The sequence below is a fragment of the Schistocerca gregaria genome, chromosome 3 (assembly GCF_023897955.1).
Source record: "Schistocerca gregaria isolate iqSchGreg1 chromosome 3, iqSchGreg1.2, whole genome shotgun sequence".
NCBI lineage: Eukaryota > Metazoa > Arthropoda > Insecta > Orthoptera > Acrididae > Schistocerca > Schistocerca gregaria.
The window spans coordinates 343,410,932-343,438,755 of NC_064922.1; the positions used below are offsets into that span (position 1 = coordinate 343,410,932).

At 37.7% G+C, this 27,824-nt stretch overlaps 1 protein-coding gene across 2 annotated transcripts in view; it reads left to right on the forward strand.

Annotated features, from left to right (window-relative positions):
* Positions 1 to 27,803, forward strand: part of LOC126354820 (receptor-type tyrosine-protein phosphatase N2) — a 394,642-nt gene extending 366,839 nt beyond the window's left edge. For both annotated transcript variants that reach the window (XM_050004761.1, XM_050004762.1), the window contains 6 exons: positions 3,394 to 3,498; positions 4,535 to 4,651; positions 6,141 to 6,338; positions 10,126 to 10,289; positions 20,643 to 20,696; positions 24,140 to 27,803. In XM_050004761.1, coding sequence (XP_049860718.1) covers positions 3,394 to 3,498; positions 4,535 to 4,651; positions 6,141 to 6,338; positions 10,126 to 10,289; positions 20,643 to 20,696; positions 24,140 to 24,407 — 906 coding nt within the window. In that variant the 3' untranslated portion in view covers positions 24,408 to 27,803. The remainder of the gene's footprint in view (positions 1 to 3,393; positions 3,499 to 4,534; positions 4,652 to 6,140; positions 6,339 to 10,125; positions 10,290 to 20,642; positions 20,697 to 24,139) is intronic.
* Positions 27,804 to 27,824: the final 21 nt, after the last annotated feature.

Below are 27,824 nucleotides of genomic sequence, written 5' to 3' on the forward strand. Positions count from 1 at the left end.
AATTACAAAGCAACAACTGCCAGAATCAAGGCAACCAAATAACTGAATACCAGTACTGAATCCAAGAACTGAACAGTCCATGTCTGGTATGTGGGTGGACACACTCTCACTGTAGTAAGACATAAACAGCCTTGGTCCAGTACATGGTTGGATAAACTCACACTGTAAAGGGAGTAGAACAACACAATAGCACAGACACATTGTCCCATAGAGATGAATGAAAACATAAGCAAAATTGAACATTTGGAAAAGAATAAAACCATGTTCCAGCAAAAATGAACAAACACACATGAACAAACAACCTGATCATCCTTGTCCTGTCCAGGCAGTGGCACCCTTAGGGAGGGGAGCTTTGTCTGGGTGGAATGCGACATTGTGTGGCAGCATTGATCTTGGCGAGGTAGGGGCGAGGCAGCAGGGCGCCAAATGAGACCAAAAGTTGGCAATCCAGACAGCAAACTGTGAGGAGCAGCTAGAATGGACGAATCTTGAGCAGGCACTGTACTGAGAAACCTCACAAAATATAAGTGTCACACAATCATGAAATCATTATCCTTGTCGCCAGTTGAAGTACTGCATCTGGACGACAAGAGCAGAGCACTATAACACAAAAGCAATATCCACATTTCCCATTGTAGTATCCTTGACCAAATGGTCTACCAAGATAGTGGATGATATACACACATTGAAATAGTAACTGTTTGTTTATTGACCATGAAGACAGATTTAGAGGATGAAGGTCCACACATAAGTACTACCAAAATGTCCTGCCGAGTTCATGCATAGTGAGTGCCCACTTTGATGAAGTTCATGACTGTTGGTAGTGGGGATGAGCAGGGAGGTGCTGTGGAGGCATAGCAACAAGGTCTCATGAGGCCATGATCTCATGGGCAATCGAGGAACAGGTCTAAGGAAGGGGGGCATTTGGTGTTGCTGACAGGAACCCATCAGATATGATCCAGATGAAGTCGAAGCAGGGCATGCCGAATTGGCTGATGGATCTACAGCGGCTGCAATCCTGGATGGCATTGACGTGGCACTGTCTAATGGGTTGCAGCAGTGGCAGGTGTTTTAGTCCAAAGCTTAGGCTCAAGGGTGACTGGCAGTCAGCCTGGAGCTTGAAGCTGAATTGGCCATTGAGGGGCTGAGCCGCAACCTAAATACCCATCAGTGGAGGAAAACAGGTGCAGTGTCAATGGACATGTGACTGTGTGGACACAGGTAGCCTGCGGCTGCAGTGCTGTTTATCGTGATCTGCACACCATGTATCAAACTGTCATGTGTCCTCAGAAGCTGTGACAGCTGCAGAAGGCTTTGTGGTAAACAGCTCAGCGACTCTTCTGTTGACAACCTCCCGAGCTGAGGCAGGGGCTGTACCTGATCCACAAAGCATATCCACGCATGTGGTGGCCAAATATGCAGGAGTCCAGCACTGCTTTGACTACACTAATTTTCTTGAACTGTGTGACATGGATTATCATCAGGTACAACAATATATCTGTGCAAGAGATTTACAATACATCATTCCTGAAACCACTTAATGTAGTATGTACTGTTCATCTCACAAGCTTTTTTGTAATGGAATGGAGAAGCCTTTCGGTTTCTGTTCTGAATATGAAGTTACTGCTCTGAGATTATATCACTAATGAAATTTCTTTGGCTGTGTCTCTTTTCTATATATAAAAACAAATATGCTGTAACTTACCAAACGAAAGTGTTGGTATGTTGATAGAGACAATAAAAAACACACACACAAATTTCAAGCTTTCTCAACCCAAGGTTGCTTCATCAGGAAAGAGGGAAGGAGAGGGAAAGACAAAAGGATGTGGATTTTAAGGGAGAGGGTAAGGAGTCATTCCAATCCCGGGAGCGGAAAGACTTACCTTACGGGGAAAAAAGAACAGGTATACACACACACACACACACACACACACACACACACACACACACACACACACACATATCCATCTGCACATATACAAACACAGGCAGACATATGTAAATGCAAAGAGGTTGGGCAGAGATGTCAGTCAAGGCAGAAGTACAGTGGCAAAGATGTTGTTGAATGACAGGTGAGGTACGAGCGGTGGCAACTTGAAATTTGCGCAGGTTGCTGCCACTCGTACCTCACTTGTCATTCAACAACATCTTTGCCACTGTACTTCCACCTCGACTGACATCTCTGCCCAACCTCTTTGCATTTACATATGTCTGCCTGTGTCTGTATATGTGCGGATGGATATATATATGTGTGTGTGTGTGTGTGTGTGTGTGTGTGTGTGTGTGTGTGTGTGTGTGTGTGTGTATGTGTGTGTGAGTGTATACCTGTTCTTTTTTCCCCCTAAGGGAAGTCTTTCCGCTCCCGGGATTGGAATGACTCCTTACCCTCTCCCTTAAAACCCACATCCTTTCGTCTTTCCCTCTCCTTCCTTCTTTCCTGATGAAGCAACCTTGGGTTGAGAAACCTTGAAATTTGTGTGTGTGTTTTTTATTGTCTCTATCAACATACCAACACTTTCGTTTGGTAAGTTACAGCATCTTTGTTTTTAGACATTCTGCAGTGCATACTTCCAAGAGCTAAGTTACAAATTTTACCCATTGTTTATAGGATTTCCCATACCCCAGCCCACTGTTGCTTGGAAAGTTGTTTTCAATATTTGCTGCTTGTAAACACAGGCAATACAACCAATTTCTTTCTCTCTGCTTAATGTGCCATGCCTTTCAACCATTCCAAATAAATGACATGTTTCATCATGTCAGAGATTTTATATTCCTTTGCTAGACCTCCAAAGTGAGACCATATTCTGACATGTGTTTTAGGGTTCCAATACCTGATGAAATTTACTTACCTGGACCTTTTTGGTATATATCTGTGTAACTTTTGTTATGCCGCCTCTCACTGCCATATATCCGTATCTCCACACTCCTCATTCTGCCTATCTTTGTGCTGGTAAAAATTTTGTGTTTATTTCATCAGTTCTGTACTACTACTGCTTCTTCTAACTTGTTCCATCTAAATTTTAGTTTTGTACCACATTTGCCTTATGGAACTGGCTACATGGCAAAAAAGCTTTACCTTCCTCATTGTCTCCAATATTGTATCCTTTCTTTGTGTTTCTCTAACCTTTTCTTCAACTTTTTGATTAGGAATTTTAATGTATCTCTCACTTTTCTCCATATACAAAGCACTTTATGATATTCCTTCTATTTATGATGGGCTTAGTGTTTTACTGAATTCTTTCTTAATGCTCCCATCATTTTTTATTTAAGTTTCTGTTGCTGTTCTCAGTTTCAAGAAATTTGTTTAATCACCTATTCTGAGCCAAATAAAAGATCAATTTTGGATTTTTTCATATTCCATCACTTAAAATTTTTTATGTTACTATAAAATAGGCATACATGGAGGACCATCTTCGTAATGCTGATCGTCTACAGCGAGAATGGATTGCTTTGTGTGCATATGAAGCCGAGCCTTGTGCCACCACCATAGCACAAAAGGTATGATACAATGAAAAGTATGTTAATATTAATTATTCTTTGAAGAATGCTGAGAATCTAATATTATTCATAATTTAGCTGATACTTGAGGATATTGTTAATAAATGTTAACTAATCAGTGTTATTAATCTCTTAACATAACCTACTAGTTTCAGAAAAATAAAGCTGTTTGTATTATCAGGTTACTTGATTCTATGTTAGAAAGTTAATTTCACCCATTTTCTGAACTCTTCAATGTTCCCCACCTAAATATATAGTAGCCTAATTTTAATAATGTTGCAGAGTACTGCTAATAGGTTGATTTCAGTAAAACTCATGCAGATTTGAAGAGAATATGGCATAAAATTACCATTTGGAGAGCGATCATGATGTACATAATGTTTATTTAATTTCCATGCTTTTTCGAGAGGATTACCAGTTTTGGCTATGCAATGGCCATCTGCAGATTCTCTCATTCTGGTGCACTGCTTAAACTCATAACATGCAAAAATAACGTGAATCAAAACTCAGCTCATGGTATTTTTACATGTTATGACTTGTCGGAGTGCAGCAGGATGAGAGAATCTGAAGATGGCTATGTCATAGCCGAAACCAGCAATTCTATTCAAAAAGCTGCGCCATCAAGACAATTAAATTTTTAAAAAATCATTCAGATTTCTCTTTACTTTTTGATCATGGTGGGAATATTGCACTACATTTGGACAAATAAATATTATTAACAATAAATATATTACAGCTGTAATTAAGGTAACTTGAACATTTGACTTTCTCATAAAATTCAGTCTCGCAAAACAGTGACAGTATTCAGTAAATTGGTAACTATGAGAAAAAGATCTATACTAATATTTACAGTGACATAATCATCTACTATCAGAAAAAAAAGTATATTTTAAAAGCAAAGAAATATGATGGTCACTACTCATAAATATATATTTAATAGTATAATAACTAAAAGTATCTGCTAATATGTCGTTTGAAATGTTGACTATTAAATATTTACTGACTTCTTAGTGTCTGTTTTGTCATTGTATTGCAGCCTGAAAATATTGGAAAGAATCGCTATCCTGAATTTCTGCCATACGACCATTCAAGAGTGGTCCTGAATGAACTTGCTAACATTTCTGGCTCAGACTACATAAATGCTTCTACAATTGTGAGTATGAAATGGAATTTTAGCGAAGTTTTATTTTCCTGTTACAAAACTTAGTTGATGCTTAATGTGATTAACAGATGGTAACCTGCGAGCAGTTGTGGGCAATGCTACAAGAATACTAATAATTACTTTATTAATGAGACAAAACATTGTTACCACAGCCCACTAAGAGACTGAATGCCAGCTGTTGTGTTTGAAGTACATGACCCAGCAAGGAACGCATAAAAATGGATCAGAGGCCTATGGGGAATCATTCTAGCAATAATACAAACAACAGATGGGGATATCTACTGACATAAACAACTTTGACAAATGGAAGATTGTTATGGCCTGGGAGCTAGGAATGAGCACCTTGGAGATGGCAAAGCTGCTCGAGTATTAATCTGTGGAAAGTGGTTAAAGGACGCTGAAGCCATGAGTAGGTGACAGTGTATTGTCCCTCCATGTCTCATTACAGAACATGGAAGTTGGAGACTTGCCTAATCTGTACAGCTGGATAGGTGGTGATCTGTGGCAGATCTGATGACAGAGTGTTATGCTGCTGCAGGCAGGGGAACACGGTCAGCACGTATTGTTGAACATGGGGCTCCACAGCAGGCATTTTTACACATGTCCATGTTGATTTCAATGTCAGGTATGATGACATTGGGCATGAGATCAATGAATTGGACCGTGGATCAATGGAAATGTGACTTCTGGTCAGATGAATCATGTTTGTCATTAAACCAGTTAGGTGGCTGGGTCCAGATGCATTGTCATCCTACTGAACACCTGCTCAAAATACATACATTGCCATGGATACAGGCCTTTGAGGGCAGTATTATATTATGAGGCAAGTTCACCTGGGGCTCCATGGACTGTGTAGCAGTAATTGAAGGCACCCTGAGAGCCATAGGTAATGTAAACATTACTACAGACCACTTGCATTCCACCATGCTTGAAGTTTTTTCCTGATTTTAATAGAATCTTCCACTAAGACAACTGTTCATATCACAAGGCCAAAATTGTGCTATAGTTAGTTTGAGGAGCATGAGGATGAACTTACGCTAATGTCTTGACCATCAAATTTTCCTGATTCATCATAATAAAATATGACTGTGGTATTACCAGGGTGCCAACTCTGGGCCCACAAACCAGAACCCTGTAATCTGCAGGAATTACGTGACCTGGTTCCACATATGGTTATATGTATTTCCAGAAACTTACCAAAGAGTGCAGAAACCTATCAAAGAGTTTTCAAATCTGTACCATCGAGAATCACTGCTGTATTTCATTTCAAAGATGGACAATGTTGTGTCTCATTGATGTATGCATCTGGAAGTTTACTTTCATATGGACAGCCAATATGATGTGTCTGTTCATTAAGCCTTCTATTGATGTAATGCCACAAGTCATAAAATTTTGTCAGAAGTGGTATTAGCATATGGATTCTTTTGATTTACAGTGAAAGTGAAAGAGAAAGTGTTGTAACTTTTTACACTTGTTGCAGACTGATCACGATCCTCGAAACCCGGCCTACATTGCAGCACAAGGGCCTCTTCCCCACACAGCTCCAGACTTCTGGCAGCTTGTATGGGAGCAAGGAGCTGTTGTGCTTGTTATGCTCACCCGACTCACTGAAGGTGGCACTGCCATGTGCCATCGATACTGGCCTGAGGAAGGCTCTGAGCTGTATCACATTTATGAGGTATCATTATTCTCCACTAATATTCATGTACACACATCCGAATCTCAGAAGTAGATAAATGGCATACATGAAGTATTCACTCCTACTAAAGAGGACATGTGAGTTCTGAAAAATCCAAGTTTTTACAGTAAATGTCATACCGTGAACACCAATAGAATTTTACACATCAAATGATAGGCTATACAGAGTCTCAGTATTATTTGCTTTTTTTGTAAACTTCAGTCAAAAACATGAAGCCAAAGGCTTGCTGTTCTCACATTTGTTTCCTGTTTTACCATTGCTGCTACTTTGAGCTTTGTGGTTCTTCAAGTTTTTACAGTATAAGAGTATTCAAGAAGGATTTGGGATTACAGCCAGGTAACATCAACATCTTGTTATGTTATTTCAGCATACATCCAGGCAGATATGCAGCTGAGTTTCAACACTGTAGAAAGCTGGTGCATGTTATTAAGTTTATACCAGAAATTGCCACATGCACATAGGTTACCACTGCACAACCACAATCTTTTGAGTTTAGCCCTCGATGTCAATTATTGCTCCATCTGTAGCGGCAAAATATTGATTTCATTCAGCTGCAACCTCATGGGATACCTGTGATATGCCCACTTTGCTCAAAAAATGACTTTATTTCATATCAGTTTGCCCTTATAAACACAGTGAAATGAAATAGATTTTTAATGTTGTGTTCATAAAAAAATCTGTGAAAGTTCTTTTATCATTAAAGTACATTTTCATAGAAAAATAAAATTCTACTAGAATCTAATTGCTGTAAAGTACCTTTTTGATTTCAACATCTTTCATTACACTTTGGCTCTGATATTTCATTGAACACAACTGATTGTAACAACATTTGAAATGTACAACCCAGAAATCAAAACCTCATAACACATTTTCTAACTTATTCCACAATGGAATAGATAATTTGTGTTAACCATACTTCAGTCTCTAAATTACAATAATTTATTTTTTCTACATAATAGTGTGTGGGATAAAATGGTACACCAATGTCTACATCCATGTTCTGCAAGCCACTGCGAAGTGTGTGGCAGGGAGTACACATGTGAGGATTTCCCCACTGTCAGTTTTGTAGACAGAGGGAGGGAAAAATAGCAGTTTAAATAAATCTATGTGTGACACAGTTTGTCTGACCTTGTCTTTGCAGTCCCTCTTGGGGGGGGGGGGGGGGGGGGGGGGGCTGTAATATGTTCCTAGATCACTCACTTAATACTAGTTCTTGAAACTACATAAGTTAGCTTTCATGGGATAGCTGACACCTCTCTTCTGCCAGTTCAAGGCATAGCATTTCTGTTATGCTTTCCCATGGGTCAAACAAGCATGTGACCATTAATGTGGTCTTTCTTCATATACTTTCATAAGTCCCTCAGAATCCTACTTCGTAAGTATTCTATGCCCTTGAACAACGATCTACGATGGGTAGCATAAATGGTTTGTACGTCATCTGGTTTGTAGACGGTGTGCAGTATCCCAATAGTGAACTGAAATCTGCCACCTGCTTTAACTATGATTGGGACTATTTCATATCCCCACAAATTGTTACAACATATTAGTGCAAGTTGACTGATTCCAATTGCAAATCATTTATATTGTAGTCAAAGGATACAAAATTTTTGTATTTCTCAAGTGCAGAATTTTACACTCCGAACTTGTGAAACAAGTTGCCAGTCTTTCACTGCTTTAAAATCTTATGAAGATCAGTTTATTTTTAAAGTGTACTTCACTTTAGTTAAGTGCATCATGTGGAAAAAAAGTGAGATTATATTGTCTTTCATGTCATTTATATACAAGGATCCCAGCACACATCCAAGGCACATGCTTGAAGTTACTTGTACATTTGTTGATGACTCTCCATCCAAAATAACAGGATGCATCTTCCCAACTGTTAAATGCTCTATTCAGTCACAAATTTTATTTAAAACTCCATATAACTGTATGTCTGTTGATAAGCATTTTTATGTTACTCAGTCAAAAGTATTTCATAAGTCAAGAAATATTGCATCTGCTAGCCTGCCATTAACTATTGCTTGTTGGACATCATGTGAGAAAAGAGTAAGCTGTGTTTTTGGAATCCATGCTGGTTGGCATGGAGGATGTCATTTCTTCTGAAATGATTCTACAATAGATGGATGTCAAAGATACTGGACAGTAGTTTTGTGGACCATTTCTGGTATTCACTGACACAGGTTTTTGTTTGAGGAATTTACAGTACATTGTAGTCCATAGAATGGCTAAATCAGTCACAATTTCTGTGTGGAATCTGACAGATTTCATCAGACCCTGGGACCTCTATTAGTTTTAGCAATTTCAGCTATTTCTGTGCTTTACTGACACTAATATCAGTGATCTTTGCAGTGGTGTGATATTACAGCAGTAGCATTCCTGGATCTTCTCTTGTTAAAGATCACTTGAAAACATAGTTAAGCATTCCTGCTTTCACTTTTCTATCTCCTATTTTGTCTCCAGTGTCGTTCATAAGTGACTACATAGTGTCAGCATAGTGTAGGTGTACAGTTTGTGTGTGTGTGTGTGTGTGTGTGTGTGTGTGTGTGTGTGTGTGTCTGTCTGTCTGTGTGTAGTACCACTAGCTCAAAGAAAGGATTTGTGCAAAGGCAAGTCTCAACTATTCTGTGAGTTATTACGTATACCTCTTAAATTATTTATGTTCTACCAGGGCTTTTCATAACCATGTTTGGTGATTTCTCCACATGACAACTTCCTGGAAGAATTGTCCTCTTAGTCTTTTAATCCCCCTGGCTTATACTTCCTTGTTTGTACTATATGGCTGACAACAATCTGATTGAGTTGTATGTATGCTTTTGTCTTGTCCACAAGGATGCTGATTTACATCACAGCCTAAATACATTGTTTAGTTTCCAATACTATGTTCATCTGACCTATTCCTAATGTTATTGCTGTGATTAGTTGTTCCTAACTACTTTGATTCTCTCAGAGCTACTGACAAATTACAGTAGTGGTTTGGAGTGAGGAGAGTGCAGGCTGTTGGTTTCTCATGAAAACAATATCAGGAAGTCAAACACTTTATTGACATTCATGCTACTACATTCACAGCACTGCAACACAGCAGCCATGCTTTCTACAGTGCACAGTGTGGAAGACATGTGGTGTCCTGCTGTGGTTAGCTGTTGGCCAGAGGGCCAGTTATAAAATCAGTTCCCAGGAATGCTGCCACCCAGAAGACCACTCAGTGGTCCATGTACCAGCTATGCACAGCATTGCTGCTCATAGAAAGTGCCAATGATGTAGAAGTCTGCTAGAATTATCACAGGGGATGACAGCCTGTGGGGGTGGAACTCACCCTGTGAGTAGAGTGCATGGTGCCAGGGTGCCTGGCACCATGAGCAGCTGTACTGTTCTGGCTGTGATCTTCTGCCCCCCCCCCCCCCTCCAGGTGCCAGGTAGGAGGACTTGGTGCCACAAGATGGTCCAGGGATAGTTACTGCTTGCTGACTCATATTACTCTGATGCCAGGCATAGTCCTCTCATCATAGTAGGTGCGCTGGATTGCAAATACCTCTGCTATAATTGAAGGGTAATTGAACTGTTTAGAAGCTCATTTGTTGTACCAATGTAATGCCTCCACTCACATACTGAATAAAAAATTCCTTGTGTGTGTGTGTGTGTGTGTGTGTGTGTGTGTGTGTGTGCTTGAGGGAGTGGGTGAGAGAGAGAGAGAGAGAGAGAGAGAGAGAGTGAGTGAAGATTGCAGAAAACAAATAAAAAAATAAAAGTTTGGTTATGTCTTTTACAGGTTCATTTGGTTAGTGAACATATTTGGTGTGACGATTACCTGGTCCGCAGTTTCTATCTCAAAAACCTGAAGACAGGGGAGACACGCACAGTCACCCAGTTCCATTTCCTCTCTTGGCCAGAGTCTGGTGTACCTGCGGCACGGCCTCTTTTGGAATTCCGCAGGTAAGGCAGTGTCCCAGTCCAGTGAAGGAACTAGGAAGTGAATGTATGTTGTGATTTAAGTGCAGATTTCATCTTCAATAGTTCTGGCTGAGGACATCTAGTGCTACTGCGTGCTGCAGTCTGACCACCACAGTAATGTTATCAATAAGAGTAGAAGAATGTAGAGCAACAGCAATTGATAATTTGTAAATCCAGCAGTCTTTAATGAAATAGACGTGAGTCCCATACAAATGGTTTATCTACATCTCTGCAGATCACATTTAAGTACCTGGCAGAGGGTTCATTGAACCACCTTCACAATACTCTATTGTTCCAATCTCGTATAGCATGCAGAAAGAACTAACACCTATCTGACCATGATGGCCAAATGGCAGAATTAAGCATACTCATCAAACAGATTTAACTAAGAAAGGAAAATGAACATTGTAAATAACTGTAAATACTCATTCAAAAGTGGAAAGTCCAGGATGGAATAACAACAACATATAAAAGATAGATTGCTACTCACCACATAGAGGAGGCATTGAGTCACAGACAGGCAATGAAAAACAAAGACTGCTAAAGTATATGAGCTTCTGAAATAGAACACACACTCACACACACACACACACACACACACACACACACACACACACACACATGCATGGCTATTTCTCCAGGTGCTGGGCTCTTGTATGTGTGAGTTGTTCTTATGTGAATGTATGCATATTCTACTTCAGGAGGAGGACTTTGTCTAAAAGCTTAAATATTTTAGAAGTCTTTTTCATTGTGCCTAAATACTGATTCAGTTACATTACTCGGAGAGAAATTACAGTATGAAAAATGGACTTAAGTTCAACAAGGACACAGTAGGTGACAAATTTCACTTTTTCCTTCAAAATATTATTCCAACATTATGAATTATCAATCTAGTTCTCCTTTACAAAGGTTCAGGGGCATGCAGTGGAAGCAGAGAAAGGGTGGTTAACACTATCGATCAAAATCTCTTGCACTAGGAAGAGAGAACTTTATTTAATGAAATGGACTGACAATAATCAAAACTGAAAATGGACTGCAAGCAGTTTTGTAAAATTCTTCAAAAATGTAGAAACTGTATACTAGCACAAAAAAATTCAAAATTCCAAGGACAGAACAAGTACAATTTAGAGCATTATTCAGTGGAAATGAATAACGTTGACAAGGCAAATGATACAGAGCAAGACATACAATAAATAATTCAAATCACTGGTTACTATTTTCAATGAATTCTTCCTAACAGTAGCTGAAAATATGAGGACAAAATATAGTCCAGATGGAATAAACTTACGTAGACAGGTAATAAATATTCCTCCACACCATCAGTTTTTTCAACTCACCTGTTAGAGAGATCACAAAAATAATTGTGTCACTAAAAAGAAGTAACTCTTCTGGCTATGATGCTGTCTCAGCCAGAGCACCAAAATATTGTGCTGTCTTGGCAGCATCACCCTTGAGTTATCTTTGTAGCCATTCCGTGAGTCCAGGTATACTTCCTGAAAGACTAAAGAATGTAGTAGTAACAACAGTGTACAGAAATGGAGATAAGTAGCATTTATTGGATGAGGCTCCATGTATGAAGTTCCTGGACAACGTAACATCTACCATTCAAAAACTGCAAAAATAATGAACATCATAATCATTGCAAGTAATGAACTTTGAAAAACTACATCCATTTCTATTGGAGCAACTGCCATTGCAACCACAGAGAGGTAAATGTTGGAATGGTAAATGCACAACTAAAAACAATTTTAAAAATGTACTCATCTGTGGGAAATGCAACTCTGCTGAGGTGTCTAGGTATGTTATTGAATCCAAACACCAATTTAAACTACTCTTCATTTATGGCTTCAAATTTTACCAGACAAAGAAAAGCATGAAACATTTTTGGAAAGAACCCACACACACTACCAATTCAGTCCAAACTAAAATCAGACTTCAGAGATACTAACTTGCAGGCCCTGCTATCATGGTATAAATAACATTTAACAATCAAAATATTTCACAGTATTGTTTAGATAAATACATAGCTGAAATTATAATCAATATCTTTGGCAGTTTGAACACAGTATTTGTTACTAAAAAATGTGGTAACAGGTTTTATAAAAGCAGAATTTAGATAGCAAAACATTTTTATAGTAAAAGGTGTAAACAATAACAGAAAAAGTTAATTTGCATTGTAATTACACATTTGTTTTCCCTGCTAACATTATCCCTGACTCTTTGCTTCAACATTAACAAACTTATACTTTCAAAAGTTTTGTAGAAATATCAGAAATACTTTTAAACTAAAAAAAACCTTTTAGAACTTTCCAAAAACAGTTTTTCTATGTGTACAGTAAAATTTTTAACATCTGGTGGCATAGTATTTAGTACAGTTACATCTGCATCTTGGTAAAACATCAAATGTTAACAGTAATTACAAATATTGTAATTTCCATGACCTCTGTATCAGATTCTATATTAAATTTAAGGGATCAGATTGTATACTAGTCTGTACCATTGACAGGATCCCTTAAAGCATCCAGATGGATAATAAACTAAAGCGGCCCCAGCACATGGATAAGTTAACCAAAAAGCTCAGTTCTGCCTGTTTTGCTCTCAGAAATCGGTCTCACTATGCTCAAACAATGGAAAAACTGAGATTAAAAGGCTGAATTGCTACTCACCACACCGTGACAGCTTTGAGTGGCTGACAAGCATACTGAATAACAACTGCTAGACATTATTTTTTGTCAATATCTGATGAAGAACTGAGAGCTAAATAATATTTAGCAGCCTTTATTCAATGTGCTTGTCTGCCACTCAGTTCATCATCTATGTGATGAGCAACACAATGACTGCTAGAATATCTTGCATACTTCTACACATTTCTGTCTTTTTGTGCAATCTTTTGTGGTACTGCAGCTAAGGCAAAAAGGATGTCTGCTGCAGAAGTGTACAGGAAATAAAGTTGATAACTCAATATCTTGCTAGTACATATACTCCCTAATGACATTTTTAGCTAATAAAAAACTAAACTCCTCCTTAACAGGTCATGAAGGCCCTACGGCACCAACCAGCTGCAATGTCATCCTCAGCCCACAGACATCACTGGATGTGGATATGGAGGGACATGTGGTCAGCACACTGCTCTCCTGGCCATATGTCAATTTCCAAGAACAGAGATGCTACTTCTCAATCAAGCAGCTCCTTAGTTTGCCTCGCAAGGGCTGAGTGCACCCCACTTGCCAACAGTGCTCGGCAGACCAGATGGTCACCCAACCAAGTGCTAGCCCAGCCTGACAGTGCCTAACTTTGGTGATCTAACAGAAACCAGCATTACCACTGTGGCAAGGCCATTGGCATTGTGGCTTATAATATGAGTGAATTTAGTATGAACTCAGCAATTCACAATCTGATACTAGCAATAGGAATAACTTCCATATAGACTATGCATTCCTAACTACAGTTCAGAATGTAGTTTTATATTCTGGTGCAAAAGTTTGTAACTTATTGCCAGTGGACATGAGGCAGGAAATAGAAAAACTCCAAATATTTAAAAACAAAGTAAATGAATGCCTCATTGGCAATCCCTTCTACAATTTATCAGAATATTTGGACTCTAGAATGTAAATTCTGGTTAACTTCAGTATTTGTATTAGATAGATCCAGAATTTGCCAGTACATAGTCAGTTGAGGACTGTGTGAAGTTGGATTAATGCTCTGTTTGAAGTAAAAAGTAAAAACAGTGAGTGAGTAATATAGCAGGAGGAGCAGTGGCCTCTTTTTTCTGTCTTTGTTTATTTACTTATTTCTTTATTTTTCAAATTAGCTGTTTTTCTTCTACCATCAATGTATAAAGTAATTACCATAAGTATAAGTTTGAGTAAATAATCACTAACCCAATTCCACTGCTGTGGTCACTAATGCATGCCTGTGCAGTGGCACTTGACTAGGGGATAAACCAATTCAGCACCTGGTGGTGGATCAAATTTTCACTGCCAGTATTTGACTGACACGGGGAGAAAAGGTGGTGGTGTAAAGTTCCTGATCACCAGTCTTTGTGCCAATGTCCTGGATTAAATTCCAAGCCTCTCTGCACTGTCTCATGAAATAAGGCCCCATTGGTGGTGAATAGTTTGTCGGATGGGGGCATTAAGCTCGCCAGCCCTTTGGTGCTTTTCAAGAGGAGCAGGCTATGTGCTGACAAGGAGTTCCATGCTCTCCCTTCCTTCTATCTATAACAACACAAACCCAACACTACACTGTGCAAGCAGTCATCACAGTCACCCACATGATGTAGATATATACTTGACACTTCATCACACATCGAAGGAAGGCAATGGCAAACCACCTTCACTAGTACCCTGCCATGAGTGGCGATGCAGGATTCCTGCATTTACTCCCCCTGTTCTCATTCCCTGAGCAGGGGATCATTTATTTATAGATAAACTCTAGTGATAATTTGTTGTTAGTCTACTTTACAGAAGTAGCCAGCAGTGACTGCGTCTGCCTATTAATGTTTAACTTGACTCATTCTATATGACTGAAGGCTCTCCTTCATAAAGGGATGTGTAGAATTTTGTGTGAATGTATGAATGAGTTGTCTTGTTTATATCTGGTGTGCTTGCCTTGCTTTGATGCTGAACATCTTGTTAAGTCCAAGCATCTTAAGCCTTTATTGTGGTCAAATTTTCAGAAACCTATTAAATGAAACAATCACTTTTCACAGATGTTGACAAGGAGATCTCTGCAATAAAGAATACAATTCCACTTTCCAGTGACTAAATGGCAACAATTGTAGCAAACTATCAGTACAGACAAGTCAATCTGCATTGTTCAGTAGTATAATACTGCAGAAAACAACAGTATGCTGGACAATGAAGTCACCCCAAGGATATGTGGTTCTTTTACTTACACAATCACTTTCTGCAATGCAAAACACTATCAGAGAGTTACTATTCTTGAACTGTGTCTTTAAAGGTGTAACTCATTAGGAGTTTTCAATATGACATGTGCAAATTTTTGAGGAATATGACACAGTCACATCAAAGAACCAAAGCAATCCAATGAAGTTGAAGGGATCCCTTATTCCAGTCTTAGGTAATAAAAATAAAATATAATTACTGGTTTCATCAGCAACTATCATCTGCAGATCTGTGTTCAAGTGTGCTAGTGTGAAAATACATTTAAAACCCTATTACAACAGAAAATTAAGCAACAACTTCTAAAAGCAGTAAACAGTAGTGTTGTACACCATAGTATTGGCATATAATAAATATTTTGGCATACAACAGCACTGTCTGCTGTTTTTATAAGTACTTGCTTGATGCTGGTATTTTAGCAGAATGTTGTCATGTGCTTCCACTTTAAAATACTTGAACATAGATGTGGAGATGATCATACTGATAAAAGCTGGTGATCATATATGATTTATGAAATCTGAGATTGTAATATGCAATCCCTGGAAATATGAGGTGCATCCAAGAAAATTGCACATGCACAACAGATCTATGATGTGACAATCAAATTCCAGCCAGACAGGTCCCTCTTGAAGCCAGTACCATGGCAGCAGTGCCCTGGAATGGCGTCTCTTATTTGTTCTCCCACCACTTGCGAGTTTTGATCAGTGATAAGGTTCCTTAATGCATAAAACATAGCACCCATTGAAAAGTCATCATCACATTTATAGGCAGAACATCATGAGCAAACAGATGATGTGTCACTGGTCTAGGCTTTTTCCTAAAGTTGTTGAAGTGTCCGTGATAAACAGCGCAGTGAGCGACTGTCCCTCATCCATGATCATCTGGTTGAGCTGGTGTGGCAGTGCTTCCTGGAGAACCATCTCTTCTCAATAATAGTGGTCAGCAGCCATTTTCCACAGATATCATGATTCTTGTTGCATGAAATTGTCACTAAGCATCTGCTGTTCAAGAAATTGTGTGCCAGGTGGGTCTCCAAAAACCTCACATCTGAGCACAAAAAAATGCTTTAGAGCAGCACTGACATTTCTGCAGTGGTATCATGATGACGGTGATGAGTTCCTCGAATGGTTGTCACAGGCAATGGGACATGGATTTCTCTCTTTATCCCAGAAACCAGGCAGCAGTCAGTACAATGGTGTTGCTTTGGATCTCCAGTCCAGACGAAATTCAAGCAGACTGTGTCAGTCCAGAAAGTGATGTGCATGTTATTCTGGGACAGGAAGGGCATCTGCTCATTGACTTTCTGCCCAGAGGTGAAGCAGTGAATGCTGGCCATACTGTGGAACAATGCAGAAACTGGGACATACCATTCAGAACAAGAGGCATGGGATGCTTACTGCAGGTGTTATGCTGTTCCGTGGAAATGCTCATTGCCATATGGCGCTATGCACAGCAGCTGTTTTGCAGAAGTTTGACTGGGAGCTGTTTGATAATCCAGAATACATTTCTGATCTTGCCCCCAGTGATTTCCATCTTTTTTTGCACCTCAATAAATTCCTGTCCTCCAGCCAGTGTTCTGACAATGATGAAGAGCTTAGGGTGACTGTCACAAGTTGTTTCCATACACGTGCGGCAGACCTCTGTGACACAGGAATACAAAAGTTGGTCCCACAATATGACATGTGTCTCAGTTCTTTTGGTGACTATGTGGAAAAATTGCTCAAACATTGCTGTATCTGTCGCCAATCAAGTTTTTCATGTAACCATGTTGTCTTTCTTACAAAAAAAATAGGAAAACTTACTTTCTGGATGTGCCTTATATATAATTGTGCAGTCCTAACAAGATGTGGCTGAAGATGAGTGCATCTGCATTGTCTTTCACAGAAGAGGTCATGAAAATGAGCACAAACACAGGAAAGAAAGGAAAGTTACTTGTCTCAGTTTTCTGAACTTCTCTTTATTCCTAGTACTTTTAGAGTCATTTCATTTTCTGTAGTATGTCATTTTAACACTTTCCTTCTTTACATTGCCTTTCACCCCCCACAGATGAACCTCTGCTTAAAAATTTCCATTCTCATTCTCCCCCACCCCCCACCCCTCGGCATTGTACTGAAACTGACCCTGATCTTCTTATTCTAGTTGCAGAAAATGATAAATAGCAGTCTTTCCTTTTCTTTGATGTTTCCTGCTTTCACATTCTCACTTAATATCTGATATTCTTTGGTATAGACTGTATGATGTAGAGAAGCAGACAAACAAATGGAGATGGAAGCACACAATATTTTAAACAATTTATTGTGGCCAGATACAATATAAAAGGAAAGAAAGAACTGTGTTCATCTTGAAGCATATGTCCCAGTACCATCAAACTAGCACAATGTACACAAATTGTCACAAACTCTGAATTGTGTGGCCAGTTATGTGCCACACAATATGCTTTCGATCAAAACAACATATAGTAATAAAAACATGTATGTAACTGTTGAGAAGTAAGTTGTACCTCAGAGGAAGACCATGTCATAGCTGTTGCAAACCATACAAATTGTACTGCAGATTCCTCACCTAAGAAAAAGTTGCTTTCCTGAAACAGCCTAAACATGTTTGGTGGACAACAGTTCAGAGTGTCTTGCAGATCCTGTCAGCTTGTTTGTCAACATCATGAGACATCATTTGTATTATCTTCCTGGGACATGTAGATGTAAAGTGTTCTTTAGAATGGAAGAGTATATAGTTGCAGAATTCCTTGTTTGTAATGAATACCATCAGTTTTTCCGTATAACAAATAGAGGTGATAAAGATCATACATAATGGCAACTTGCACTATGGCACTAACCATTCTCATATGTTCTGCCCTTGTTTAGTTTGTGTAGCAGAAAGGAAAAGTACATAGGCAGTACAAATTTCTCATTTATCCTGAAAATATGAAAACACATCACTCTACAGTTTAATGCAAAGTCGATTTGAGTTTAATGCCTTGTCAGTGATGATTTCATTAGAGACTGGGCTCAAACTGCGATTGGTGGAGGATGGGGAAGAAAATCAACCACTTCCCTTTCAAAGAACAGTTACAGTATTTGCATTAACCCTTTGAGCCACATATTATTTTGTTTAAAATTGAGTTGAAAATTATATTTTTATAAACCACTGTAGCGATGCCAGCTTCAGAAGACCTGAATATAAAAACTGCCACCAGCCTGAGATGCTGGAGTTGGTGGCTGTGTGTGCATAAGGTGTGCTTGCTTGTGTGTATGTGTGTGTGTGTGTGTGTGTGTGTGTGTGTGTGTGTGTGTGTGTGTGAATGAGTGAGTGAGAGAGAGAGAGAGAGAGAGAGAGAGAGAGAGAGAGAGAGAGAGTTTTATAATTGTGCCTGTCTGCAACTTGACATGTGTTCTTTATGGTAAACAGCAATCTGTCTTTTCCTACATTGTTGGTAAAACTACCACCTTTTTATTTATCAGAAATGAACATTTTTAATTATACCAGCCATGTGTTAAACAGGAGTATTATTCCAATATTAACAGAACTGAGAATACAATGACAAAAGCAGAATCCATAACACATAATTTTATAATGATCCTTCATTTCAAGCATATAGAAATTCCTTTGTGTTCTTCATGTTTAGTTCTGACAAGTGAAAGCACTACTCATGATACAGCTGTAAGCACTATTACCCCTTCATCATGCATAAACCAAATTTGCACATGGAACACATACGTCTTGTTCATTTGGGATTTTGCTTGCTGCTGCAGTAGGCGCAATGCTTAGAAGTTCTCTTTACAGGAATGTGTTCTGCTTTATTAGTATACACTGCCTTTGAGACATCGGGCTTGGAATGGTTTCTTGGACTACCTATCTCCCTTCTCCCCAATTGGGATGAAAGATACCTATCCAATAAGTCATGTAGCTACCGCACACCTGAAAAATGTAACTTTAACTGTTCACAATACTGACATCAGTGAGGTGCCAGAATATTCTGTGCCGCTATTTTCTGTTTTTAGTCAATGGCATATGTTGCTTTCAATATGTCTGCTTTATCAACAGTTCCCCTGTTTTTATTTATTGACTTAATGGAGTAAACATCACAATAATTGTAAAAAAAGGTATTTCACCATAAAATCACCAAATTATGAAGAAAATAGAAGAATGAGAATAGAAGCTTTTGAAATGTAGTGCTACAGAAGAATGCTGAAGATTAGATGGGTAGATCACATAAATAATGAGGAGGTGTTTAATAGGATTGGGGAGAAGAGAAGTTTGTGGCACAACTTGAGTAGAAGAAGGGCTCGATTAGTAGGACATGTTCTGAGGCATTAAGGGATCACCAATTTAGTATTGGAGGGCAGCGTAGAGGGTAAAAATCATAGAGGGAGACCAAGAGATGAATACACCAAGCAGATTCAGAAGGATGTAGGGTGCAGTAGGTACTGGGAGATGATGAAGCTTGCACAGGATAGAGTAGCATGGACAGCTGCATCAAACCAGTCTCAGGACTGAAGACAACAACAACAACATGTGAAGTTATTCAGTAATGTATTATGTTTTAAGAGATCCACAATATATGTAACCCAAAATTGAAAATGACCTTCAACATGGTGGTTTTGATTGAAACTACCATTACAACATAAGCATTCCTTAGTAAAATATTATATATACTTAATATTATCTGATATATAGAAACTGTCACGGTTGGTGATTATATAAAATAAAATAGTCTTAAAATCTTAAACATGGCTGCAAAACAGCAACTGTGTTCCTGAAGGAAAAAAAAAAAAGAATAGAAAAGAAAAGAAAATCAGCCAACCAGTCGAAAATAAAGGTTTACTATCCCTTGACTATGGTTTTTAGATTTGTAAAAATATCTTCTTCGGAAGTATTGGCCTTATGACCTTACAGGATGCAATAGGCATTGATTGCCATTTGACCATTTGTTTCAAGTAATGCTGCAACTGCCTGAAGCACAAATTTCCTGTTTTGCTGCAAGATGACTGCACAGATCAGTGTGGTCATGGTGGATCCAGTGAGAAATCACCGCTGCAGTAGGTACAAAGTGAAACTATGAAACCAATTAGGCTGAAAGGTTTAAATGATTTAGGGAAAGCTTTGGAATCTTTTACTATATGACCAGATCAAGATGAGAACCACAGTCCTTCTGCATGTGACTTCAGTGTCCTAACCACTGCACTGCTAAGTCTGTTACATCCTGTTGTTATTTGTCTGTCTGAGAAATGGTATGAAAATTGCTGCTGGTATTAATAAATAATGAGAGCAATGAACAGAAAGTGAAATGCTAAGACAGTGCTGTTAAAATTATTTCATAAATATAATTGTTTGTATTTCAGTCATCCTAATGACTCCTTCACTTTTAAAAATCAGCTTTCTTTTAATTTTCAAGATATTAATGGCTTCTTAATTTTTTGCTTTTTGTTTTTAGGAAAGTTAATAAATCATACCGTGGACGCTCATGCCCCATCGTTGTCCACTGCAGGTAAGTGAATATCAGTTAACATCAGCTTAGTGTAACATCTGCCTGCACAATTTTTGAAACATTTATTTTAGATCCATCGAGAAAACAGTATATGTTGTGATTGGTGATGCCACCTGTAATTTGAACAACTCAGAATATTACATAAATAGTCATAAAATACTGCACCTAGGTGTGACTGAGTTGAAAACATACAGAAATCCATGTATCAAGCCTTGCCGCCTTTAATAAACTCATTTTATCATTCACTGATCATAGTGTGTGTATAATTCATAGTAGTCACTGAAAAAAGAGGGTTCGTATTGCCTGTTAGACTTTACTCTCGATCTGGTATCCTGGTCCGACAATTTAACAGCCTGCCAGAAGGCATGGACATAGACGACAGCTGCTTGGCGGCACCTCTATAATCTGCAAGTGCTGCTGTCACCACCACAGCCCTATGCGCAGGCCAAGCCCACTGTGCCGATCTAACAGTGCAGTGATCATGTTGGGCCTATAAAGCCAGCAGCACAGGTGCTCAGACCACAGTCATGTTCTAAGAGCACTCATGATAGTTTATTTTTTCATCATTGCTCTGGTCACTGATAATCACTATGTCTTGGTATCCAATTTGGTTTTGCTCTCTGGTCTAGATAGCTCACCATGTGGTCTGTGTTGTCAGTCGTCCCTGTTGTTTTTGTCTGTATTGCACTGGTGATTCCCCGTTGGTGCCATCGGTCGATAGGCCAGTGCACTCCGGTCTTCCTTGATTTTGGTTACTAGACTTGTTCCATCTGTTCATAAGATATGAATGAAGAATTAAGAAATAATATGTAGTTGTGTAGTTTACAGTCTGCAACATCCCTCTGATTTTCATGAAAACAGCCTAATGGATGCCAGAGAAAATATCTGTTTATTTTGAAAAATCATAAAATAGACACATTATTTCCTACTTCATAACTCTGAGAAAAATGTTTACTCTAACATTTAAAACAACTACAACTGAACTGCACACTACTAACTTAAAATGGAAATCTACTTTTTTAAAGTGAAGCAGCCCAAATTTTATTTATTTATTTATATAGCATCCTTGTATCTCATATTTATAAAATGATGAAGGATTTGTCATAGATGATCTTACATAGATAACAGAATATGAAAGTTGTACAACTGTATATTGGCTAATAAAATAAACTTATGTATAACATGAGACAAACTTACATCTGATGAATGCCCACTTATTTGCCTAGTATGTATAAGCTATTACTTTGATTCTGTTAAAGACCTTATGGTACCATAACTTTGATCTCATAGTTCTATGCATAATACACTAGCTTGTGACGCTACTATGACACTTAGTATTGTTACATACAATTTAAGTTTCCAAATCACTATATGCAGTTCTCTGAATTATTAGTTTATGACTAACAGTTAAGAATGGCATGTAGCTAGAGAATCACTCTAACTTTAATGCCTAGTCTCTGCATATCCATTCGTAATACTTCAATGCTTAAGACTTAGAAATTCACCACGACATTTGGTAATGTTCAACATAATGGTTTAATTAATTTCCCTAATGGTAAATATAGTTATAGTTCCAACATAACTGACAATATGGTAGCCAAACCTACTAACGATGCTGGCACACATGGCCTTTTCTTTCTACCTGTAGGCTTTGAGCTTTATGCCCATCTTAATTCAAGCTGGCCAATACTATTTGATGAGACCTTGACACCAATTTAAGCTAAGTTTAATAGTTATTAATAGTTATACAATATGGTTTAAAGTTTTATCCCATAGGCAGATAATTTTGACCTTGTTGCTTTAAAGAACTTTTTTAATGCAAAATAATGTGCTGCCCACGTAGTCACACTGTATACAATGTAACCTTTGAGATATTATTCCTATCAAAGGTTAGGTAGCAGACTGTAGTTTGTAAATGCTTGACCTATGTTGGGCAGTTGTACGTAAGTGTGATGACGAGGGCATAGTACACCCAGTCACACCCTGCTTTTGTAAATGCTTGACCTATGTTGGTCAAAAGTATGTAAGTGTTATGACGGGGGTATGGTGTGCCCAGTCACACCCTACTATTGTAAATGCTTGACCTATGACAGTCAATAGTACATAAGTGTGATGATAGGGGCGTTGTATACCCAATCACACCCTAATGTAAATATTACATTCTGAATTGTGCTATTAACCTATGTGAGACATTTTTACTTTGTTCACTATTATACCATATCCCTAATGTTCATATTCTTAGTTTGACCTTTGTCACTCAACAGTCTATAAATGTGGTGGCAGTGGCGTGGTATGCCCTGACACACCCTACTTTAAATATTACGTCCTTTTTTCTTGGTAGTCTATGTGGGAATTCCAACACACTCACAATAATCCTCATCCTAAATAGTTAATAGCCTTATAGGCAATTTCATAAATAGGTAATATCTGATACACTAGAGTGTGCATAACCTATTTAAAATGCGTAGGGGTCTTGAACCCACTACTAACTAATAATTAACCTTATCCCTTAAGAGTTTTATTCCATGTCACCCTTGTGACTACATTTAGTGAACGGTCATACACATTATATTTATAGTTAGTGTATGTTTGGCTAAGTTACTAGAGATTTCCTAAATACAATGTTGACCATCTGTGCATTAAGTCATAAATGATGACCTAAGCCTTACAGTCATAAATGCATAGTAATATAGTGCCATAACATAATGTTAGTCAAATTTCACATTCACAAATCAACGTATTAATCCATGTATAATGGAAATTATTTTATTTCCACCTTCTCCTAACCCTGAGAAGTTCTCACACTATGGACATATAACCTTGTTTGTCCCCTGCATGAGACTGTGCAGGACCACATAACTTAACATTTGAGGTTTTTAATCTAGCAAGCTGAACTTAATGGCTAAGTAGATTTTCTTGTCCGTTAATAAGATATCAGTTTATAGTTAATTATCATCAGGATTCTGTCTACTTAGTGCCTTGTTCTCTCACAAATTTATGGTTTAACATTATCCGTAATTCCCAGTACATAACATAAAGACATTCAGTAGCAGGCACTTTTGACTTTCCGTGCATACATGCGCGTGATCCACCATCTTGCTCAGTACATATCCGTGGAGCCACAGTTAGTCCCAATGGCTAACTGACTGCTTTCCATGAAGTGAGGCCTGGGCCTTTCCTCAGCTAAGTAACATAGTTTGACATGGTACCATGGTACTTAAGCTTTTTATGTTTGACTGCATGGTCATGTATTAGTTTATTTTATACTTCTGAAGAAGGCTAGATTCTTCTATCTGAACCCTGGGCAAAGACCAGTAACTTTTTGCAACTGAGGCAGATCTTTGACATATTAATTCTCAAATTTGGTTTTTTGAAACTAGAATGAAATCTCATGATTTTTAATAAGGTGTTGTACATCTAATTTTAATTTTAAAATATTACAGTGATGGAGTAGGCCGCACTGGTACATACTGCCTCATTGATATGGTGCTGAATCGCATGGCTAAGGGAGCCAAAGAGATTGACATAGCAGCCACTCTGGAGCATATCAGAGACCAGAGACCTGGCATGGTGAGGACACGGCAGCAGTTTGAATTTGTTCTGACAGCCGTTGCAGAAGAGGTCCATGCAATCCTCAAGGCTCTGCCCCAGCAGCAACAACAGCAGCAGCAGCAGCAACAACAACAGCAGCAGCAACAACAGCAGCAGTAAAAATTATAAATAATTACAGGAAGCCACTAATAGCGCTGTGCACATACTGACAGAAATAACATCACATTAAATATATTATTCATTGGTGAGAGAAATGTCAGGCACATTGGACCATGATAAATATTCAAATTATTGTAATAAGAAATTGCATTAGAGAGTGAAATAGAAAACTGATATAATCAATTGATATTTTTACAAATGTTATTTAATGTGATTATTGTACAAGATGGAGAGCATGTAGAGAAAACTGTATCATAATAAAGAACACACAGTCCTGTTTGTGGCTTCCTGCATGGCACGTAGCTGCATGATAATAGTATAACAACATTTTAATCCCTATGGCTTCTGGAGAAACATACATTTTGTAGAAAATATCATGCCATTTTTAATTAAAGTCTAAATTATAAATAGAAATGAAATATGAGAAAAAGATTTTAACATTAATACTGGTAGCTATGTAGTATATAACATTATTTTATGTTTATTGTTTATATCTGAGCTGACCTTCTAGTTCAGGCATCAATAATTTCTAGATGAACAAACACCAGGTATCATTTCCCATCATAGAGGAATTTAAATGCCATTTTGTTAACTTAACATGACTTGAAGAGTAAACTGTTGGCGAATGTTTAGTTCTTCAGGAGTGAACTAGGAGATTAACAAATGTAGCACAGAATGCTGCTGTATGTAGGATGGTCTTCTGCATGCATGGTAGGCCTATTTTTTCAGCAACAACACTCAGGTTTTATTCTTTTAAAATTAAAAGCACATGCCATTGATAAGAAATAGCCAACTTTTGTTTGTAATTTAAAATAGGACTAATTTGACAAATTAGTTATAGTAAGACTGTGTTTACTCATAAATAGATACCTATAGAAAAAAAGCTACAGTTGGTACCTCGTAGAACTTCATAGACAACTTGAGACTCATTGCTAAGGATACTGTTAAACAATGCATCAATGTTTATGGCAATGCCAGAACAGAAAGTTTACAGTGTTTGCCTTTATTATTAGTAATGTTACCTCAAGAGAAGTATAATAACAGTGCTTATGTCATTCTGTAGAAAAAAGCAGTTTTCTTATTGTATTTACATATGCACTGTTGGGTGTATGCTGCTTATCTATGCATGCAGGAGCTATCTTATAGTGATATGCATTTTGACCATTAATGTTTTCCTTATTGTTATGATTTTGACATTCTGGACATCTCTGTTAAACTAAATCCCATAGTTGAAAATACATTTCTTATTTTGGAGTCTTCTAAATTGCACACATCAGTTCTAAAGTTAGTATTTTCATGACCACATATAAAAACGAGATTCCTTTCCTTCAGCAAAAGCAGCTTTAATTTTTTTAAAGTACTTTTCTACAAGGGAAAATATGTGATGAAGAAACACTTAAACTTCCTATTTATTTGAGTTCCTTTTTAAATCAAAATGTGCAAGACATGTAAGATGACTAACACAATGGCATACAAAAAGCAGGAAAACAACCACAAAGCAATGATTAATCAGTTACATGCCACCATTACCTGTGCTTAAATGCGTTTTTAAAGTACTGCTACAAATTAGTTTGCTACCAGATGCGATAAACTTACGTTTATTTGGCAGCATCAAGAAAATTAAGGAAGCAGAAAATTGAACTACATGATATATACAAGACTTGTGTGTTGATAGCAGATATGCTCAACATAAGAAACAATCAGGAAATTAATCTACCAAAGATAATTGTGTTGCAGCCTAAAATGCTGGAGGACTTCTCTGCCCACTTTTGGCAATGTGGACAAAATCAAAGCAGAGAATTACTTGAAAAAGTATTAATTTTTTTAAGTTTCTCCTCAATAATGCCACAAAGAAAGGGCACACTCTGCTCTAGTGTGTCCCATATGTTATAGGAGAAACTGAAAAATTATAAAACATTAGCTTGTAAGCTAAACTTAAGGAATTTTTAATGGCCTAGCACTTAATTGATGTTGCACGTCACAAAGTTCCACAGGATCAATCTCGGCATACAATTTTAAATATACTATATACACTGCTGTTAAAAGATTCCTAAAGCACTTTATTTTATTCAACCTTGCACAAAAATCTTTAGCAGTACAAATATATGTAGATATAATGAAGAAGTATAAAACCAAAGCACAAAATGCACAAAACATGGCTCAACACTTTGCTATTCAAAAGATATTTTTGTGTCTGTTGTGTAATTCATTCATCAAACGTGAATTACAGAATATGTTAACCTCCTCCTTTTCTATAACAGTTACTCTACAGAATATACATGGTAGCATAATAATTAGCACTGCACAAAAACTGAAAAATGCAGAAACACAAATATAAATGCTTGCACTTTGTTGAATGTTTATGATAGCTGATTGTTTAATATATGCTTTAAGTGTGATACTGTGTAAAAAAAAGTATTATTGGCAGTACTTTCAGTGAGTATGTGATGGATAATTTACATGGGAGTACATAAATTCTATATATACACATATATACATATATTTAAATAAATATATATTTAAATGTGCAATGATGAATCATATAGTATATGTTTATGATACTAGATTATTTAAAATGTTATTTATTCCAAAATAATAATATATTTATTGTTGCCTGCTATTTAAAATAACAGCAAAGAACTGTTGAGCTTTGTGGTATACTGGTCTTTATTTATTTTGTCAGTGGCAATATACATTCAGTGCGAAATGTGGGGGGGTTGGGGTGATAGGAAAAGTATCATATATGAGGGGGGAGAGGCTGAATGTTGCCAAATAAAATGTGTTGTGGAAGGACCCTTATGGTACCAGCCTCCCATAGGCTTCTTGCACAGCACAACCAGGCACATCCCCCCTTCATACATATATAATATATATCTCTATGGCACAGTGCAATGCGTTCCCTAATAATAAGATACAACTGCCTACTGTAATTCTGAAGTACCGGGGATAAGTACCTGTAGTAACTTCCCTCGCTCTTGCCTACTACAGGTATAACATCTGTGTTGGACTGCGCCCAAAACAACACACATGCTCCAGTACTTTTAGAAAAAAACAGAAGGCAAGTGTGTCATAAAATAATTGCTGCCATCATGCCTTTGTCTGCTTATCAATGTCATTTAGTAATTAAATAAGAAAAACCTTCTCTCCATCTATTTGGTACATTCACACAATTTTCCTCTTCTGTAAGAAACATATGTCAAGTGATTATTTATGTAACCATTTGCTGTATAATCCTATTACAGGGTAATCATACCTATAAATATGTGTATGAGAGAAATCTCAGGAGTGACAAGCAATTTGTTTAGTGGTTGTTTTCTTTCTGTACAGCAGCTATGTGTGTCCTATAAGGCAAAGTACCTGTCTGTCAGATTTAATAAATGTATCCCAAGACTGTAACTATTTTTATTTATTATACCA